The 20,917-nt window shown below is 43.8% G+C and overlaps 2 protein-coding genes and 2 non-coding genes across 12 annotated transcripts in view; 1 reads left to right on the top strand and 3 right to left on the bottom strand.

Annotated features, from left to right (window-relative positions):
- DENND2B (DENN domain containing 2B) overlaps nucleotides 1–2,692 on the top strand; it is a 140,333-nt gene extending 137,641 nt beyond the window's left edge. For 8 of the 9 annotated variants that reach the window (XM_074335958.2, XM_019728545.3, XM_019728554.3 and 5 more), the window contains 3 exons: nucleotides 106–345; nucleotides 1,213–1,299; nucleotides 1,924–2,692. In XM_074335958.2, the coding sequence (XP_074192059.1) occupies nucleotides 106–345; nucleotides 1,213–1,299; nucleotides 1,924–1,958 (362 nt within the window). In that variant the 3' untranslated portion in view covers nucleotides 1,959–2,692. Of the gene's footprint in view, nucleotides 1–105; nucleotides 346–1,212; nucleotides 1,300–1,923 lie in introns of those variants that run through there. The other variant, XR_012497503.2, reaches the window with a different exon arrangement.
- Nucleotides 2,693–8,600: 5,908 nt separating this feature from the next.
- On the bottom strand, nucleotides 8,601–11,549 carry RPL27A (ribosomal protein L27a). Its single transcript, XM_019728522.3, has 5 exons — nucleotides 11,418–11,549; nucleotides 10,977–11,040; nucleotides 10,487–10,562; nucleotides 9,642–9,816; nucleotides 8,601–8,767 (listed from the first exon to the last, which is right to left on the bottom strand). Exons 1-5 carry the CDS (start codon nucleotides 11,418–11,420, stop codon nucleotides 8,639–8,641), a joined length of 447 nt encoding a protein of 148 aa, XP_019584081.1. The 5' UTR covers nucleotides 11,421–11,549; the 3' UTR covers nucleotides 8,601–8,638.
- LOC141572557 (small nucleolar RNA SNORA3/SNORA45 family) lies at nucleotides 8,876–9,004 on the bottom strand. Its single transcript, XR_012497882.1, has one exon. It is a non-coding gene; the product is annotated as a small nucleolar RNA SNORA3/SNORA45 family (small nucleolar RNA).
- LOC141572558 (small nucleolar RNA SNORA3/SNORA45 family) lies at nucleotides 10,211–10,340 on the bottom strand. Its single transcript, XR_012497883.1, has one exon. It is a non-coding gene; the product is annotated as a small nucleolar RNA SNORA3/SNORA45 family (small nucleolar RNA).
- Nucleotides 11,550–20,917: the final 9,368 nt, after the last annotated feature.

Genomic DNA, 20,917 nt, shown 5'->3' with positions numbered 1-20,917 from the left:
AGTTTTATTGGGGAGAGACAGACAACACCAGCTGGAATTTGGGGTTGTAGGTTGGAGACTGCAGGCTCTTGACCTGAACCTCAAAGGTTTTCTTCTCTCTTCCAGAATGTAATACCCTCAATGGGCTGGTGTCGGAGGTGTTTATCCGGTTCTTTGTGGAGACTGTTGGGCACTACTCCCTCTTCCTGACCCAGAATGAGAAGGGGGAGAGGGCCTTTCAGCGAGAGGCCTTCCGCAAGTCTGTGGCCTCCAAGAGCATCCGCCGTTTTCTCGAGGTTTTTATGGAGTCTCAGATGTTTGCTGGCTTCATCCAAGACAGGGAGTTAAGGAAGTGTCGGGCAAAGGGTAAGGTTAGAAGAGGTTGGGGTTGGGGGCAGTGGGCCCTTTTCTCTAACTTCTCTGCTAACAGCAGGGCTGAATAGCTAAGCACTGTGATGGCAGCTTGTGGGTGTTGTCTAGGGCCAGGCCTCCAAACATCCCTTTTCTTCTGACAGAAACTTCCAAGGGAGATTTCCTCTCCTGCTGTCCCAGTAAATGCCTTCCCAAGGCTGTTCACAGGCTGGAGCCATGTGATCTCCACCAAGAGCTGCATGCCATTTGTTGCCCAGTCCATTCTTATCCAGGGAAAAGGACCAAGCTGAGCGATGTGGGGGGTTCTGAGAATCCAGGCTGGGAAAGCTCGTGAAGAGAATTGAGCTAGCTATCTTGGGGTGGTGGCAGTCTGCAGTCAGAGCAGGTCATCTTATCTCTAGTTCTTTCATCAGCTCTGATCACCAGGGCTTTCCCATCTCATCAAGATCTTTCTGTCTAACCTCAGGGTTATTATTCTGTCCACTAATATTGTCCAATAATTTGGTCTGACAAACCTTTTTGAAACAACCTGGTAGAGTGGTCTAATCAGAAGTAGAGACGGTGTCCACTCAGGGGCAGCTTAGAAACGAGGAGTGGCACCTTCACCGTAATGCAGCTCAGGAACGTGTACCGGGAAGCAAGTATCAAGGGCCTCTTGCTATCAGCAGTGAATGTCAGTACAATGTCGTTAATGCTGGTTTTGATGAGCCCGTCTGAATTCTGAGATGCTCCTACAAGTTACAATTGTAGAGCCTTGGTTTCTCCCTCTCGGGGATCAGTGCCTCATGGCCCCCCTCCAGCAGGCCCTTTCCCTTCTGCCAATGACTGTTCTCTTCCCTGCCTGCCTCTCCTCTTCCCCAGGCCTCTTTGAGCAGCGAGTAGAGCAGTATTTAGAGGAACTTCCAGATACTGAGCAGAGTGGAATGAATAAGTTTCTTCGAGGTTTGGGTAAGTAGCCTTGTCACAGATAAGATAGACACTAAGCAAAAAGGGAGGGTCTGGGGCATCTGTACCCCCAAACTATTCTAAACCAGTGCCAATGGGCATTTACACTGGGGCTACAGACAGAGCAGGAAGAAATCCCTTGGTGAAGAGAAGGTTCCCAGTGCAGTGTTCCAAGGGCAGTTTGCTCATTACTTACGAAACTGTAGAACCAAGAGAAACCACAGCAACTCACCTAAGAGGCTGCACTCCTTCCTTAGTTAATATGAAAGCCATAGAACCAGTGAGCTTTCTTCTAGGCCATAAGGGGGTCTGTCTACAAAAGTAGCCATGCCAGAGCACCCTTCTCTGAAAACCTCCACTCCTTTCAAAGAGCTCAGCCAGTTGGATCATAGAATCATAGCATGTGTCAGTTTAAAGGGAAGTTGGGGCCCAAGAAGTGGCTTGTCCAAAGCCACACAGTGAATAATACCAGTGGCCTCCTTAGAGCTCCATTGCTTTCCCTTTCCTGGATCAGATGGATCACAGCTATACTCGTCATTCTAATCCTTTCTCTCCCGCTGAAAGCTTTAGGGCTGTTGGAAGAGATGATAGTGAAACATTCTCACTCTTGCCCTTTCTGGCCCACAGGCAACAAAATGAAGTTCCTCCACAAGAAGAATTAAGCTCCTTTCCTAGGAACAGAGTCCAGTGCCTTGCAGAGCCTGGAGCCTGGGGGGCGGGCCCAGCCTGGGACCATCTGGGCTGCTGTGGCTGCTCTGCCCCCACAGACCCCACCCTCCAAGCCAGCCCACCCCTGCCTTCACAATATCCCAGGATACTGTTTGTAAATAATCTGCTGTAAGCTTTCTTATCTGTTTTTGTAACAAGCAAAGAGAATCTGGTAAATATTTGTATATTCCCAAGGGGCAGGGTGCTTTCCTGCCCTGCCTGAGGATGGATAAATTTTGCTGGGTGCTGGTGACTGGCCAATTATGTGCAGCTGACTGTCTCAGCCGAACCTCTGATCTTCCTTTGGAGGCTCCTGGCCTGCCTGCCTGAGGCCCCTGCTGCCAGTCTTGGGCCCTGGAGAGCAGATGCTATCTTGTTATGTACAGGAGGACTATTTTTTTTAAATCTTAGAGTTTCTATTTTTTTCTAGTAGTCCCCCTCCCCTGTTTCTGAAGGGCACAGGCCAATTGATCCCCATTTGCTGCATGGTACCAGGCTCTGGGGCCTGGCCTCTTGTTCCTCCCACCTCGGTGATGGTCAGTGAGTCATGGGAAGCCCACCCCTGGCTCTGCCAGTGCTCTGCAGGCCCAGCTCCGTCAGTGGTGGCCATTGATGCGGTACAGGGCATCCCTCCTTCCCACCATCTACGGGTGTTCTCAATAAACAGTGTACAGTTGTTTGGGCCCGAGTCCCATGTGTTTCTTGGCTTCATTATCCAGAACTTTCTCTCCTGGGGGTTGGGCTGAGAAGGCCACTCAGGGGTGAAACACCATCATGCTGTGAACTGAGTACTTGATTAAGCATTTAACTTCAGTGTGGGTCACTGACCTCCCCTGATATCGGGTTCTCTGGCCTGGTTGTCTGACTAGTCTTAGAGTTAGAAGTTACCTAATCATTTTTCTAGTTCAGTGTTTCTAATTCTGTTGTCAGTGTTTCCAGTGATGGAAAGAATGCTCATTGCCCTTTGGCTCCACTATTAGGTGAATCTTAACATCTTCCTATTCAGTATGAAGCCCACAGGACAGCACTGGGTATCCTGACATCGGTGGAGTGAAGCACAGCTAAAGCCAACCAAGCTTGCTCATATGGCTTTTTCCTATTACTCTGTAAATAGTCATTTGTTTGCAACTGTAGGTTTGAATACAGACATTCTGCTACATTCCATGAAGAGCAAGGAGAGAGATAAGCAGGATGGGGAATATGGGTGACTTAGGCTTTCTACCCACGCAAGGCCTTCCCAGAGTAGAGACCTTGGAAATTCCCAAGATGAGGCATTAAGCTGCAATTTTCATCATTGGTATTGGGTTTGGATCTGGCAGGATTTGAGCCATGGAGTCAAGTTTTCCTGTCGTTCCATCCTAGCTACTAGGAGGCGATTCCATCCTGAGCTCCCTTTCCTCCTCTCCATCTCCACTGAGACCTGCGCAGGTCCCAACCTGTCTGTGGTTTGGGGTTGCTCTGCTTCATAAAGCAAAGTAGAGGGCTGTCTTCTGGGAAGACAAAGTCATCTTCTCTGAAAAAGTCTCCTACATAGTGGGCCTTGGCATCTTCCAGGATAGGGCGGGGATTGAGGCCTCATTCGTCTGGTTTTTCAGTTACCTCCCGAATGTGTCACTGTTTACCCAGCCTGGGCTTCATGACAGTCAGAAGTGGATTCCTTAATAATAAAATAAGTTTCCAAAAGGTGCTTTTTCTCCTTTCCTCCCCCTTTTTTAATGTGGCTTCAAAGCATCCTTAAGATATGTGATCAGATGACAAGATATATAGCTATAAGTTTTTTTGCAAAATTTGAAACTTTTATGTATCTTTTAAATTTTAAGAGACCTAAGACTAACCCTAGGGATTTCTTCCTCTATGGCCACAGCTCTTACCCCAATTCAGAAAACTGAGGCACATAACATTTTGGAATGGGCTGCAAGGGTCCATACAATGACTACTCTAACATTGTAGACCAAGGCACAGAAGTCTCATGGGGATGGTAGAGGGGGGTGTGTCCAGGGGGCCTGGTTTGGGGCTGACAAGTGTTCGGGGCGTCTTTCCACATTCTGCTTTCACATGATCTCTGGACCCCTAAACAGCTGCTTCTCAACCCTGTCAGGTCTAACACTCGCCTTTTTTCTACAGCCAATACTGTAACTCCTCCCTTTATTATCCTGAAATGAAATTTATAGATAGTATAACCTACCTAGACACCTCTTAACTGTAATATAAAAGAGGACAAATAAAAGGAAAGTATTTTGTTAGAAAATAACATGTCTTTACCTGTACAGAATTACTGGGACTGGAATAGCTACACATGCAGAGAAAAGTGTGTTGCATCAGAACTCACATTCTGTTGAGTAGGTGTTACCATTGGCAGTTTTCTGAAATGAACAATTTTTGGTAATATTCTGAACAAAACACAGTATGAGCTTCTTCTGATTTAAACTATTTGGAATCCTGGAAAACTGACAAGTATATGCAAACGAGAGAAAAAAACCAACTTATTTTGTATAAATGGAGTCGCTTCTAAGCTAGATTTTTCTTTGTTGTTAAGAATCAACATCTAACATCCCTGGTTGTTCCCCCTCCATGATTATGGATGCCACCCTCCCCCAGCCCCCCACTTTGGTCCTGGGGCAATTGCTTAGGGGCAAAGCAGTGGTGTCTCCTGTGCTAGAGGTCCCAGTGCCTATGTGGTGTCAGCCAGCCCTCTTCTATTCAGGAGTTAAAGGCCCTGGGTTTTCTCCTGTAATCAGTCTGGTAACTTTTAAAGCAGGGCAGGCTGCCCTACATCTTTCTAAATGCTCTTCTCAGTAAGGAATCGCATCCTGGTAGTAAGTTGTAGTGCAGAAATTTGGAGTTGGCTTTTCAAAGGCAGTATTTGGAAGGCAATGCCCTTGGAAAGTAGTATTATTCCAAATGTGGTTCACATTCGATTGTCTGAATTAGGGCTCCAAGAAAATCATTCTAATTAGTCACAACCGTTAAATTTTTGTTTAAAATAATACCTTTTATTTCACATGTGGACTTGAAACCTGCCTTGTACATAAAATGACTTATTTATAAGGATACAGAAACAAGGTTAAAAAAATGGAAATAAAACAAAAAGTGGGCTGTAAAATAGAGCCAGAAATGAAACATACACTTTTAACCTATATTCTTACTAGGGATGATACACAAAAGTAGTTTCTACAGCCAGAGTGTGTGGTGGTATCTTACATTTACGGAGGTGAGGGTGGGTATAAATTAAATGAGTATAAATGAAAACTCTAGAACAAGAAAAAATACTACTTTTCATTTTCAGCACTGGCAAATTACTAGCATCTTATTTTTTGTCCGTTTATATTGCCTTTTAATATGAAAATAGTATGAATTTGGTTAAGCAAGAAACTCAAACTGTACCAAAACATCTACCTCACCTTCCGAAACTGGGGAAATCCCGTCTGTTTTAAGTTCTTCCAGAACATTTCTATCTGTACAAGCATTTTTTTTTCTTTTTAGCCGAAGGTGCTTTGAACATAGCTGGCGCTCGTTACCTTTTTGACAACTGAAAGTTAATCCTGAGGTTTGGAAATTCCCACCTTGAAAATGTGTACAAAGACCACGCCTCCTGTTGTTAAGCGCAGCCAAAGCGCGATTTGTAGTGTGCAACGGTGACAGTCTTCCGCTCGGAAGGCGACCCACGCCGTCCAAGGACCGGGGCCGGAATTAAACCTCCCGCCTCGCCGGGCAAAAGTATCTACGTCGCGTAAGGCGGGCCGGCCCCGCCCACTGCCGGAAGGGGAGGGAGCTGGCGCCGATCGTGCTTCCGGTCACGCGGTGGTCAGTGACCCCCGGAACCACCTCACTCCGGAAGCGGCACAGGGGCGGAAGGGGAAGTGAACCGAGCTTTGGTTCGCCGTGAGGGCGTTTCGGAGGTCCGGCGGGGTAAATGGAGCGAGGCTGCGGCCGCCTGAACTCCCGCAGCCTACGGCCTCCCAGTGTAGGCGGACACTGTGCATCTTCCGCCGGTGCTGCGCGCCGCAGGTTTGCTTTCGTCCCTGGGGCTGACTGCTCGTGGGCTAGTCATCGAGTAGAAATATTTGAAAATTTAAATCCAACCTAGTTGATTTTGCAAAATATGTGGTAGACGTCGCCCATAAATTTTAACTTATAGCTGCAGCCCAGAGATTAGGCTAGGCAGCCCACTTATTAGGCTAGAAATGTCCTTAGCAGTTCCAACTTACAGAAAATTTAGCTGTCAGCCTAATGTGCTAGGTGATTACCATTTTCCCAGTTATTTCCAGAGGTACTTGAACGAAAGGTTCAAGACCACGTTGTTAGAGGGGTACCTGATAAAGCTCAGCTCCCCATAGATGGGAGAACATCATTATCGGCCAATAAAGACACGGGGGCATTATGAGCTGCTGTGCCTACAGGACACGTTAGTCTCATGAACATTGACTGTATTTTACGTGTCAGCTGTGGCACCTTTCATTCTCAACTGAAATATAACATCAAAATATAAGGTTTGTCTTTGGTTCCATAAAGAAAGCCAAGTGGTCACTCTAGGTTTGTGTCCCTCACTTATTTCAGACATGAACGTTTTGCTTTTCACCAGTCACCCAAGCTTCCTCTGGCAACATTACTACTTGGAAAGGAGTGGGAGAATTTGTCCAGGTGTTAGCTGTAGAAACTGGTGAGTGACCAAGCTGGAACAAGGCAGCTCAAAATCCCCTGTTTCCTCGAAAATAAGACCTAGCCTGACAGTCAGCCCTAATGCATTTTTGGGAGCAAAAGTTAATGTAAGACCCGGTCTTATTTTACTATATAAGATCGGGTCTTATACTAATTTTTGTTCTAAAAGACCAGTAGAGCTGATTGTCCGGCTAGGTCTTATTCTCAGGTAAACACGGTAGGTCATCTCCCCTATATAGGATTGGGATGAGTATTATCCTATCCAACCCCATCCTGTTTCTGGAGTTATCACTACAGGGTACCAACAAATTCCTGGGTAAGACCTGGACACTAAGGGACTGGTGCCCATCTTCCCCCTAAATCCCACCTTTTCAAGCCTAACCATTTTGTGGTCAGCCCCACCCCAATTAGGTGAGTCACCAAGTCCTGCTTATTTTGTCTTCTGAATACTTTTCCCATTTTCTTGGCCCTGCCTCCAGCCTCACCCTGTACCCCAGCCCCGAAACTAGAGCCTCCCCAGATTCATCTTCCACATATCCAGTACCTTGCCTAACCTTTCCAAACTGGTTTCCCAAAGGCATATTTGCTCTTCTACTTGGACCCTTTTCCCATTAACTGAATCACACCAAGGTTGATTTGTCTGCTCCCCTAACAGCTCACTTACATAATGGTTGCTAAGAGTCTTTGATCCATACCCTTAGCCAGAAGACACTAAGGGAAAACCTATCACCTTACCTTTCTCTCAGCACCGTTATGGAAGATGCAAATCCAAACAGTCCAGTTATTAGTTTGTCTGAGGAAAGCCTTCCTGACCCCTTTTAACTCCCATTATTTAACTCACTTAAGTCTCTTCCCGTGCTTCCTTATATATTAGGTTGGTGCAAAGGTAATTGCAGTTTAAAGGGTTGAAAATTGCAAAAACAATTACTTTTGCACCAACCTAATATTTGATGGCCCCCCATATCCTCTAAAGCTTGTCATGACAGATTAGTCCCATAGAAAGTAATGGTTCTTAGCCCATGTATGATCCCTTAGAACACTAAGGAAACAACTCTCCACCAAATTAACCTAGTAGCCGAGTTTCAAGTTTAAGTGCCATCTTAACTATTTTTTTGGCCAGGGTTCTAGACTGTGAGTTTTATTTTTGGTGGAAAAGAATTTCAAAATTTTTGGAACTATAAAAGCTAGCAAGTTATAACTTACCCTGAGATCTATGAGAGTCCTATGTGCAAGCACTAGTCATCATTTTTGCAGGAGATACAAACCCTGGAAAACCTGATTCTAGTTTCAGTCCTTTATGATTTCCCAAATTTCTCCACTAGATACATTTCAGACTAGAAGAAAAACTGTTAGCATTTCATGATGTATTTCTTTGAACATTTAAAACTCCTACGCTCAGGGACCCAAAAATCCTGACAATTGCCTCATAGAATCCAAACCACTTTGATAGGTAAAAGCCTTGGTGTGTTTAAAATTCAGATTGCTGGGCTCCATCTCAAGATTTTGGTTATAAACTAGAATGGTTTAGTCCAAGATCAGGGAGCCAGGTGGAAAACCCTTAGTAAGTTCAGCAGTTGTCCAGAAGAACTGCCTCATTCCTATCACTCTGTCCCCTTTTGAGCCCCATGGAACAGTTAAGGGCAAATTCTTCTACTCAATGTAAATTCAGAGTATACAATGAAAACACGCCTTTCAACTATTTTACACACACTCACACCCCACCAACAGGTATTATCGCTTGATAAATGAAAAGGTTCAAGTTAGGCAACAGGCCAAGGCCTCCTAAGCGTTGGTGCTATCTCTTGCACACTTTCTGAGGGGAGTTGGCTGGAGCCCAGACCCTCATACCCTTACTCCCAGAACCTGTTAAGCAGGTTTCTGACATATAGGTAAGGGAGAGGTAGAGGTGCCAAAGAACCTACACTCAGACCAGAAGAGAAAAACATTGGAGTTTTAATGAACTTCCTGTGTGGTTTCAAGCTACCAGGACACAGGCCCCTCCAACACCCTTAATCTTCTCTTCAGCTCTTCTGCTGAAGAATTTGGCCTTCACGATGACAGGCTGCTTTGGGAGCTTTCCCTTCCCCAGAACTTTGTAGTAGCCCTAAAAGAACAGAGAAAAGGATTTATAGCACACCATGGCAGGTACTAACTCCTTGATGGGTATGAGGAAAGATGCACATCAACCCACTCTATGTAGGAGCCAGGAAGGGCATGTTTCTGATCTGGGCACTACCGGGGGCACTGATTGCCCTCGCCAGTGAATCAAGACCAGCAGATTCTCTCCGAGAACTGTAGCACACCAGGACAAGAGCTGTCAGGATGTGACTCTAGTCTCGGACAAAACACAAACCCCCCTCTCACTCAGTTATGGGCTAATAACCAAAAAAGGAAAATCATGTTCCCAGCGTGTTCCACGAAGTCTGGACCATCAGAATTGCTCAGGGAATGGTAAACAGGCTGGGATGGGGAATTTAAACCTTAACTAAAAGCCCCCTCAGGGTTCAGACGACTTTTATACCCATGGAAGATAAGATTGACACAAAGACCAGAACTCCAAATGATACATAAAATGCTTGTGTTTTTTTTTTTTTGGGGGGGGGGAGGATCTCTTCAGATAATGTAGGGCCTTGTAGTCTTGTGTAAAACAGACCAAATCTAGTTGAGCTAAGATACTGCCAATAGCTCAGGTGAGAAATGCAAACCTTTAATCAGGGCATAACAGTAGGAATGAGATTACTGATTGGAAAAATATTCAGGTGAAAATGAAATACCTGAAAGAGCGAGAGAGGAAGGATTACTCTTCAACTGAATTAGATTTAATTCTGATCAGTGAATTACCTCTGGAAATTCTTCCAAAAGGTGGAACTCTAGTAGGTAACTGGCTATAGACTTGAGGTGGAGATCAAGTAGATTAGATTATTTAGAGTTTTCAGAGGTAAGGACCCGTGTAACAGCAAAAATACTCATTCACTCACCGATCGCACCACATCAATGATAGGAGCAGCTCCAGTCTTGTTTTTGGCAGCATTTACCCGTGTCTGCTCACTAACCAAGGTCCACAGTTTATCAAGGTTGACAGTTGGGCAGAAGCTCTGGTTCCTCTTTAAGTGGTAATGCCTCATACCAACTTTCCCAAAGTAACCTGGGTGACTGGGAAGAGAAGGCAAACACTTTCACAACCTCACTCCAATTAAGAAACTTTGTTTATCATCTTTATAGTCCAGCCCCACCCAATTAGTGTAAATTGTTCATTGGTGTAGAATGGGGACATAACTGGTACTCCATTTGTTGAACGAAACAAATCTTTTAAAAAAGCCCACCAAAGACTTTCAGGAGGAAAAAGACTAGCCTTATTTTATGGAACCAGGATAAGTCACTGAGGAAGTCGGAGGCAGTAGCAAGACTAGAATTCAGGTCACTTGACAGCATTTGATGGATATGCTAGCCACTCCTACAAGAGATCTTCAGTACAAATAGTTAAAATACCATCCCTAATTTGTGGGCATAAGTGAATCTAACAGTCGTATAGGTCAACCTGATTGATGCATGTCACTAACCTGGTGACTGACTATACCATGGGGGCCACAGCCAGTGAATAAGGTCAGCAGTTACTCTTCGAGGACTCTAGCACACTAAGGCAATAGTTGATACCCAAGCGTGACTCTAGCCTCGATGACAAATTTGCTCAATTCACATCAAGTGTTAACTTGGTAAAAGCCATCAAAAGGTAAGAGGCTTGTTTCCCACTGAAGATGTTCTGAGCCAGCCCTCTGTCCCTAACGCCAAAACTGTTAGTAAAAGCAGTCCAACAAACACTCACTATTTGTCAAAGTTGATCCTGTGGTGATGCAAGCCACCAGCATTACCGCGGCCTCCTGGGTGCTTCCGGTGCTTGCCTGCAGGAAAACAAAGCTACATGGCTAACACAGCCTTCTCCAGCCCCTCAATACTTCTTGCAAAAGTATTTACCCACCTCTCTGCCTTTGCTTATGCTGTTCCCAATCTGCAATACTTCTTTCAGCATTGCTATTCCTTCAAGACTCCAGCTTAAACATCTCTTCCCAGCACTGCCAACCAGTTCAACACTGTGCCCCGCTCAATTTTCATCCACTCCCCAATTGATGTTCAACTCTCTGTAACTGAGCACTACAGGATTCTCAAAGAAAAAGGTCGACAGCCAAAGGTCAGATTCAATCCGACCCGACTGCACAAAGCTCTCAGTTACCTCACTTCTAAGCTATCTACCTCTTGACGAGCTAAGCACCAGGCAGGGGAGCCCAAGCCGGCCAGGATGGAAAGCCAGCACTTACCGATGCGGCCGTGGCCGTGGCTCACGTGGCCCCTAAGTTTCCGGGTCTTCCTCAGTCTGGATGGCTGTGTGGGAAAAGGTGCTTGGTGATTAGGCCTAAGGGAGGTGGGGCAGGGGGCGAAGTCTGCCAGATTGTGAGAGGCCCGGAGGTCTTAAGATCAAGCATCTGCCTTGTAGCAAAGCTGAGGTTACAGACCGGCCCGGAGCCGGCGACCTCATCTGGGCGGTGCCAGGGCCTGCGCGTCTCAAGAGATGCGAACCCTGGTCGGAACACGCGGCCCCAAGGCTCCCAGGCCCACACCGGCCCCCTACCCTGCGGCCCGCTGAGCGCGGCCCAGAAGACCGGACTAATAAGGTCGAGGGTAGGTGCCTGGGGTGCAAGGCGAGGAGAGCTCGTGGCCTGCCCCAACAACGAAGAGGAGGCATGAAACGAATAACCTACCATGTCGACAGTCGAGACGAAAAAGGAAAGCCTTTGCGAAGTCTCGCGAGATATGGAACATGGGGGCGGAACCAATACCTCACTTCCGGCCCGGGAGGCCGGGCCTAAGGCATGTCTCGGGTCTCCGGTCTCGCGCCGTTATGGCTTGTATTGCTTCCTCTTTCTGCAGGTTCAGTTCGCTGTCCCTGGGCTGTCCTGGTGGTTGTATCGTCTGGGATCCCTGCTCGCAGTCCGTGTTGCGCAGAGGCTCGGAGGCGGAGAGCTGTCGCGGAATGTGGGAGTTGGGGCACTGTGGGCCGGCCCTTTTCCTGGCGCTATGGCCCAGGAACCCTCTTAGGCCGCCGTATCTCTCAGCTCCTCATCAAACGCCCCAGCCCCGAGCGGCTCCACGCACCCTGCTCTGTTCTTAGTGATCTAATCGGCCCCGCTGGTTGCCGTTGCTTGCTTGTTCCCCGGCCGCGGTGAGGACCCACGAGGCACTATTTGACCCTTAGCTTGCCCTCCGTGTGTCTCGCTCTGGGGCCTTTGAAGTCCTTCCCTAGATGTCGCTACCACCCTCTGGGACCTGCTCTCCCACACTCCTGAATGGGCGCCTTTCTCCTTTGCCTTGGTGCTATCATCGAGGACTATTCACTGTGAACCTGTTCTGCTTCAGGGGCCTGGTCACCTGGTTGCTTTAGAGTCCTTTTTAGCCAGACCTTGTGAATTTTATAACCACCGTATTAAATAACTCGACACGCCTGTGGCCCCCACTTTTGACTCCACTACAAGCGTTTTATGAAACTTCTCTGACCCTGACCCATTTAGTCGTAGTTGTTCACTTACTCGGTTTGTGCCACCACAAAATCTAGTACATAGCTCTTAGATAATTGTTAATGTACATTTGTCTTCCCTACTAGACCAAATTCCTTAAGGAGCTCGAGGGTTATTTTCTTTTATCCATGCACCACCCTCCCCAGTTCCTGGCTGGTAGTACATGTTCAACAAATGATTAAGTGAATGAATGCACCTACCCTTGCCTCTTTCTTCACTAATAGTGGAAGAGGCAACCCTCCTGTCTTAAGTCAACCAGAGTGCACAGTCTCAACCTGTGTTCAAGATCCTATTCCGTCAGTTATTCTGCGTGTATGTGTTTTGTTTTCTTAAGCTAAAATATATTTTAGCTAAAATATCCTAAATTCTCTGACTGTCTGTCTCATCTACTATCCTTGCTCCTTTACTCTTTTCCCCAAAAGTCTGAAATGCTATTTGCTCACTTCCCATTGGTTGTTTAATCCACTGTAGCCTACCTCTCAGCCCTACTATTTCAATGAAATTGCTCTTAGCAAAGTCATCAATTAAACACCAAATTGGATGGACTTCCTATTCCTCATACCACTGTTCTTTCTGTTGCACTTTACCCCTTTAACTTCTTTTTCTGAAGAAACTCACCGTCCTCCTATCTTTCTGGCTACTTCTTGGTCTTCCTTTCAGGTTCTAACTTGGACCACCCTTTAAATGTTGGTGTTCTTCAGCCTCCTGTCCTTCCCCCTCTTCACGGTACGCAGTCTTGGGTGAACTCATCTTGGGTGGCTTCAATTCACATCTGTTTCTGAGCTCCACTCTCATATATTCACTTAATTTCTGGCTAGTATCCCTTGGACATTCTAGAGACAAACTAGATAAACATATCGAAAAACTTGGATCTTCCCTGCTCACCGGTACCTTCCCCTTTATTCTGTATGTTGGTGAATAGCACCCTTGACTCCCATAGCGATGTGAGGGACACCTGAAAACTGTCCCCAAGCCTTCTTTTCCTCTAATACACTGTCACTATATACTTTTATTCTATACCTGTCAAATCCTCCTCTTAAGCCCTCTTGCCACTGACTTCATTAAGGCCATCATATCTCTTGAGTTCAACGCCCTCCTGTGATTATCCTGCCTGCATTCTGACCCTCCTCCAATCCCTCCATCCATCACGCCTCCACCAGGTTCATCTTCCTAAAACATGACTCATTCTTTCACTTTATCAAAAAGTTCTATATCTCCCTGTTACCAACAAAATCCAGCCTGCTTGTCTTTCCAGCCTTACCTCAGCTTCTCCCCTGCACAAGCTTTCGACTGCAGGCAAACTTGGTACATCTGCTCCGCCTTTTTGCCTGTGCTCGACCCATTTCTCAAGCCTGAAGTGCTCATCTTCCTGCCCAGATAGCCTGAATCATCCTTAACCTTTAAAGCCCACCTTATAATCTGCTTCCTAAAACACTCCAGTCCACAGTGATAATAGCCAAATACACCTTGCAGTGTACAAAATGCGTCTGCCTGAGAAGGCACACTACCAACCCCATTTTGTGAATGAGAAAATCAATACACAGAAATTTGAGTGACTTGCCAGAGGCTACAGAGCTGCTAAGATAGAGAGACTGGACCTAAACTTCAGTCTTCTCTCTCCACATCCGCTGCTTTTACCGCAGTGACCACTTCTCACCTCACAGCATTGTGGTCTTCATCACTCCTTCAATCCTTAATCACTTACTGCCTGTGACCAGCAGAAAGGGGCCTTGTGGGTGGAGGACAAGGTCTAAGAAGAGATCATAGTCTATTTGACATCAAAACTGGCCAATAAGTGTACAAGGGATGAGCTGAGCTACCTGGAAACTACCCTGGGAGGATGGTCTGTGAATGGAGGAGGTAAGCTAGGCAGTGCTTGGGAATGAAAGGTAACCATCAGGTGTCGTGTAACTAGGGCCTGGAGCAGGAACTAAGACTGTCCTTGGGGTTGGAGGGAAGGTTCTGGGTGATGATACGTGGCTTCTGGATAGTTTTGCCAGGTTCCTTGGTTATAGAGGAGCTACATCCCATCTGTCAGGCCATCCAGCTGAATGGGAGGCCTCCCTGAGTGGACCAGCACCTGCGTTGGGTTCTGTGCTTACCTAACATTCTTCTCATTGATGGTCTCCAGGGTAGGGAGAGCCTGGGTGGTTGTCGGGATCCGGTTTCCAGCCAGCTCCCTCTCCTTCACAAGGTAATCATGTAGCTTCAACATAAGGCTCATGTGGGGTTTGTCAGTGTGGGTCAGTTTCCCTAGGTCAGCCAGCTCTGAGAGAGCAAACAAAGCTGAGTTCTAGATCTGCAAAGTTGAGCAGCAGCCAGATATTGGGCATTAAGTCACCTGTCCCCATCAGGGCACACAGACCCTGGATGTGATTGACGCCTGAGACATCTTCTCTGTGACATCTCTTCTGAAGTAGAGCATGGCATTGTGACATCTCAGGCATCTGGGCTTTCCCAGAGAGTCTGAGCCTCAGAAAATAAACCTGTGAAATGAGCAGAAGGGAGTTGATGCCAGGCAGCAGCCTTGCAAAGCAGATAAAAGTGGTGCTGACATTTTTGCTATCTCAGACTTCTTTCCAGGTGGCCTTGTGAGCACACTGCCACTCTGAAGAGGGCCGGTGGTTCCTCTCTCTTTCTCTCTTCTCTGGGTTCCTGAGTCCATCAACAGTTCTTCAGACAGCAACAGCATGGATGGATCCAGCCTTGTTTTCTGGCTCTTCATCTTTAGATTTGGACGTTTGGAAATACACTTTCTTCTTCAAGTAGAGGATTGTTAATTTAAGATGGAAAGGGCCAGATTTCTGTTCTAAGTGAGAATTTGAGAAAACTTTGAAATCCAAATTTATTTCAGAATTTAACATTTTTTTATGTAATAGAAACGACAGTAAAACATTAAAGAAAATTCTGAGAAAAAATATAAGTAAAAACATCTCAAATCATAACACCATACAATGCTGTTTTCATGTCTGAATATTATCTTTCAGCTCTCATCTACAGGGAGACATAGCTGTCTTCAAAGCTGATGACCATAGTATACAAATTCCTTTGTATTCTGCTTTTCGTTTAATGCAATATTTATCTGTATCGCTACCCAGTCTTCATGATTATTATTTTGTTTAATTATTTTTTTTTAAGTATAGTTTGTATACAATCTTATATTGGTTATATTAGTTTCAGGTGTACAGTGTAGTGACTTGACATTTTTATACCTTACAATGTAATCACCCCACTAATTCTAGTAATCTTTCACCATGTAAACTTATTTCTATATTATTGACTATATTCCCCTTTCCCTTTTCACTCATCTCCCTACCCCCTCCTTTCTGGTAACCATCCCTTTGGTCTCTGTTTCTGTGAGTCTGTTTTTGTTTTGTTTTTAGATTCCACATATAAATGAAACCATATGGTATCTGTTTTTCTCTGCCTAATTTATTTCACTTAGCATATAGTACCCTCTAGATCCATCCATGTTGTCACAAATGGCAAGATTTCATTCCTTTTATTGCTGCATAATATTCCAATGATTATTATTTTTAACAGCTGAAGAGTAATTTATCGTTAGCATGTATTATAACTTACTAAGCCATTTTCAAGTGTATTTTGTTTTCATTTTTTTCTTATTGTGTTCTTTGCTATTAGAGACACTGGTACAGTGGACATTTGTGTTTATGTAGTTTTTTTCTTCTATTGAATAACTTGTCTAGGATAAATTCACAGGAGTGGGACTGTTAGATTATAGAGTATGAACATTTTTATTATTCATTTTATATTGCTATATATTTTTCCCAAATGAATTGTACCAATTTATGCATCAGCAGCATGTATAATTTCCAATTTCAACTACTCCAGGCTCAGGGTTTTGTTTTATTTTTCTTTTATCAGTAGTTTTTGATATATGGCAATATGGCATCTAGGGGGGAAATCTATAGGACCACAAGGTTTTCATCAGCACAAATAAAAATAGTCTAATTTGAGGATTAGGAATTTCTAGGAATCTTTTCTGTGTTGGATAATTATTATTATTTTTTTTTAATCTCAGTGTACTACATGACAAGTGCATTCCTAGAAACTTTGTTGGAAGCTAGGTTGGGAAACCCTGCTGCCATTAAACTCAAAATGGCAAAATGTGAAGAGAGGAATTATAGGATCTTTGTGGGCAGTTTATCCAATAGCACAACAAAGAGGGCCTTAAATATCTGAGTTTTAGTTTAATTTCAGATGATAAAATTAGTGCAAAGGACACAGAAACTTGGGTTCATTTCCTAATTCTATTTTTACTAACTGAATGATATTGAACAACTAGCATATTCTCTTTGAGTCTTAGTTTTCTTGTTTGTATAATGAAAAATGACAGATTCATTCATTCACTTTAGAAATATTTGTTGAGTGTGTGCTAAGTTCAGACAATATATATATATATATATATATATATATATATATATATATATATATATATATATATATATATGCCAGGCAGGGAGGGGCAGATACAAAGGTGAGGTGAACAAGAAAAAGTCCTGCCCTCTGACTGTGTCTAAAACAGACAGTAAACAAGTAAACAAACAATATATCACATTCAGCACAGTCTGGCATAGACTAGGTGCTCTCTCATTACATAGTGTTTTTCTCTCTCTCATTTTCTCCCTAAAACGAGTACATTTTAATGATAATTTCTTCTGTATTACCCATACAAACAATCATTGAAATTCTTACTCCCAATGTGTTATGGAATGATTTTCTCTGTCATTCCTTGGCAAGATTACAAAAACCTGGTAAACATTTCCCTTCTCTCAAATCCCTGAGTTTGGAATATTAAAAGGAGGTGGTTTGTGAGCAAGCTAATCTTGTATGTGAGGTTTCCTGTCCTTCCAAACTTGATAGTTCAGGTTTTTCCGTGACTTAAAGCAGAGGTCACAATCTGATTGCTGGTATACTTTATTCGATTCATGATGTTTTCTTGTTTTTTAATTTAAGTAGTTGCCAATGTTTTAAAATTTAAATAAAAATCTGAATTTCTGGTGTTTTGAAAAACTAAGGTTTGGCAACACTGACCCACATTCTTTAAGGTCGAGCACTTCACTATTTATATGCCTGGCCCTTGTAGGCATTTGAATTTGCTACCCCTGGCTTAGGTACATTCTGCCAAACTCTACCCCATTCACTTTCCTAGGTCAGGGGAGATAGGAAGGAGAAGGAAGGACTAAGTGATAGTGAAAAGCAGCCAGAAGAAGGGGATAGAAAATGTCATTTGACCTCCCCCTCCTTATCCTCAAATCAGAGACTCATTGCTTGGCTCTGCCTTTAATTTAATCTTTATCCCCATAGAGTTACTTCAATTGCTCTTCTAAGACAGGGATGAAATACCTATTTCTTTCTATTTTTACTAGGTGGTGCCCACTGATGTTGGAAAGCCATGCCACCCCCTTGAATTCTCAGAATAACAATTCAAAGTTTAATCCAGCAGTTTTCCAGGTGTGGTCTATAGACCTATGGGGGTCCCAGAGACCCTTTCAGGGGGTCTACAAGATCAAAACAACTTTCATAATAATACTAAGATGTTATTTGCCCCTTTCACTGCGTTGACATTTGCACTGATGGTGCCAAAGCCAAAGCCAAAGCTGATATAAAACTGCGGGTACCAGTCATCGTACATTGCCAGGCATTTGCAGTAAAAAAAAGAAAAGAAATAAACCATTTTCACTTAAGAATGTCCATGATGAAGCAGTAAATATTGTATTAAATCTCAATCCTTGAATACATGTCTTTCTAATATCCTGTGTGAAGAAATTGCAAGTATGCAAAAAGCACTTGTGCTACTATTTGAGTTGCAACCTAACTAGCTTCCCCCTCCTTTTTTTTTTTTTTTTTTTTTTTTGGTAGAACACCTGTTTTACTTGAAAGAACAGCTGACAGGCAAACTCTGGTTATTCAGGCTTGTGAATTTGGCAGATATTTTCTCAAAAATTTAGTGAGCCTGTCATTTCAAAGAAAAAATGGACAGTATTTGATAAAATTGGAGTTTTCAGGCAAAAAATAGAATTCTGGTAAAGTTATAGCTGCCTCCATGTTTGACAACTTCCTAATAGTTAAAGAATTTTCCATGAGATTAGAGGTGCTATTAAAGAGAGTGATTTTTTTTTGCTCATTATATAACAAAACGTGTCAAAATTTGGAACATCTGCATAAGTTATTGTGGGGGCAGAGCCCCAGAAAGTAGTTTCCAGGCTCTCGGCCTCACATAGACAGGTGCTGGCTCAGGTAGTAAATGGCCATCAACTGTGATGGGATGGCCATCAGCTGTGGCTAGTTGGCTGTCAGCTGTAACCAGTGAGCCATTGGCCACTAATATAACTGCTGTGGCTACGCTAGAGAGGAGATGAGAAGAATGGGGGCTAGCAAGAAGATGGTGGCTGGGCTGGCAAGTGTGGATGGCGGTTTGCGGACAGTGTGAATCCAGCCTCCATTGAGAGTATAGTGCCGCCAGAGAGAATATAGTGGTATGACTCCCCTACCTATGGCTCCGTGGGTGTTCCTTTTTGGCCTCACCATATCCTGCGTTCTTGTGTGGGGAGCGCTAGCAGAGACCCCGCAGGCCTCCCTGCATGACAAATGGCGCAGCGAGCAGGGTCTCCCGCATGACAGTTATTGAACCAGTATTTTCCAGATAACCAATGCTTGTGTTATAAAATTATTCCTGGGTAAAAGAGCAGCTCAAAGTGCAAGACAGATCAGTGGAATTTAATATAATAGAATGAGAAAAGTTCATTAATGTAGTCTCAGATTCTACATTACAACTAACCTTTAAGAAACTGTCCCTTGAATTGAATTTTGGTGTAGTATCAAAGAAGAATATTGACAATTATCTGATAAAGCTATGAAATACTCCTATCTTTTTTAAATGTATAGCTGTGTGAGGCTGGATTTTCTTCATATACTATAAGCAAAACATGTAACAGACTGCAGAAGCAGGTGTGAGAATCCAGCTGTCTTCTATTAAGCCAGACATTAACGAGGGTTGCAAAAAGAAAAAACAATGTCACTCTTCTCAATTTATTTTTTTGAAACATATGAATAGTTATTTTTTTCTAAAAAGTATGTTATACGTGTTGACATGTAATAGGTTTAGTGTTTTTTAATGAATTAATTTTTTAAATGATCTCAGTTTTAATTTATAATATGGTAAATAGGACTAGATGTAACTCAAAAATTTAAAAATGTACCGGGGTTCTAAGACCAAAAAGTTTGGTATTCTCAAAGTCTAATGAAATAAACTTAGCCACTTAAAACTTCTAAGAGAGACTGCCCTCACCTCCACTGCAGCTGGCACTATGGCTGCTCTCTGGAAAATAACTGTCCTTAGAGCTCCGCAGTGGATTCAAGGTGAAGGCCCATCCATTACTTTATTTAGTGGCGTCTTGCTGGGCCCCCAAGCAGCTTGGCCTCTCCCAGCCCCATCGCCTTTTGTCCTCCATGGACTTGGCTCCCAAAGTCTGTGGACCGAAGTGAAAGTTCTCTCAAATTTGCATCATTGCAGAGCTCCAGATTTGAATTAAATGATTTTTGTTTCGTTTCTCAAAGAAGTACAAATATAAAACTAGGCACATTCTTTTTGCTCTTATGTTTACAAATATAAAAAAGAATAACAATGTTAACTCCATCTGCAGATGATGTGTTTCTAAACTACATTGCCACTAGAACTGAAATGTGGCGCTCCCTGTCGGGGCTAAGTTTAGCAGACTTATCCCACAATGATAAGGCCCAGTTTCCCTACCTCCTTCGTCTATTTCAAGTATGTACTGTGAAATATTTGTCATTCTGTGCTGCTATGTCATTTATCCTTCATGTGGCAAGAATCCATCCTTACATGTTAAGGCTACCACTTTTTCTTATTAGCCTGAGATAAACTAATACTGCTTGGGGTGAACTAGATCCTAAACCCTTAACACTGCCCTTAAAAATCTCATCTTTGTGCATATGTAGATGGTCCAATATTTATACTTTAAAAAACTCTTACCTGAATGAAACAGTAATTAAAAAAAAATATTGGAGAGAACTCCTGAAAATATGTGTGTGAACCTCAGCTTGAGAAACATTTCAGTAGTTAAGAGCGTGGAGTCTTGAATCAGACTGACCTGGGTTTGAATTTAAATTTGAACTCTGCTATTTACCACCTGTCTTTGTGCAATTACCCAACCTCTCTGAGCCTCAGTTTCCTCAGCCTGTCCCTCATGGTTTTATGTAATTTGTGAAAATATCATAATCCCTATCTCCAAGGGTAGTTGTGAGGATTGAGATAAAGTATATAAAGCACCTGGCATCAACTTGACATTTAATACGTTTTCTCCTCTTTTCCAAAATGGAATCTTAGGTCCAGCTTGTCCACTAATAAAGAGAGACATGGGTAGATGTGGGACCCTTTTGAAGGCAAAAACAAACCTTGTAAGAAACACACAACCTAGCAGCCCCCGCCAGGCTTTGTTTTCCACAGCAGACATGCTGGACTCTTTTGGGCCCAAGCGAGAGGTTGAGGCTGCGCCCTGTTATGGGACATGCGCTTTAGTTCTTGGGAGGAATATGGCCTGCATTTCTGAAGCCTTCTTCTCTGAGTCCTTTCTGACCTGTCCAGGAACATCTTCCTCCCCAAAGAAATAAATCACTCTGCTTTGTGCTTCACTTACAGGTAG

The sequence above is a fragment of the Rhinolophus sinicus genome, chromosome 14 (genome assembly GCF_057876585.1).
Source record: "Rhinolophus sinicus isolate RSI-liver-muscle chromosome 14, RSI-T2T, whole genome shotgun sequence".
Taxonomy (NCBI): domain Eukaryota; kingdom Metazoa; phylum Chordata; class Mammalia; order Chiroptera; family Rhinolophidae; genus Rhinolophus; species Rhinolophus sinicus.
Note: the sequence above shows the minus strand (reverse complement) of the source record. Positions and strands in the feature narration are given on the sequence as shown.

What these genes read in the sequence shown, in the direction of transcription:
- RPL27A (XM_019728522.3), bottom strand. An exon ending in CCACGGCCACGGCCGCATCG is followed by an intron (nt 10,563 to 10,976) that starts GTAAGTGCTGGC and finishes GTTTTCCTGCAG; the next exon opens with GCAAGCACCGGAAGCACCCA. An exon ending in TCATTGATGTGGTGCGATCG is followed by an intron (nt 8,768 to 9,641) that starts GTGAGTGAATGA and finishes CTGTTCTTTTAG; the next exon opens with GGCTACTACAAAGTTCTGGG.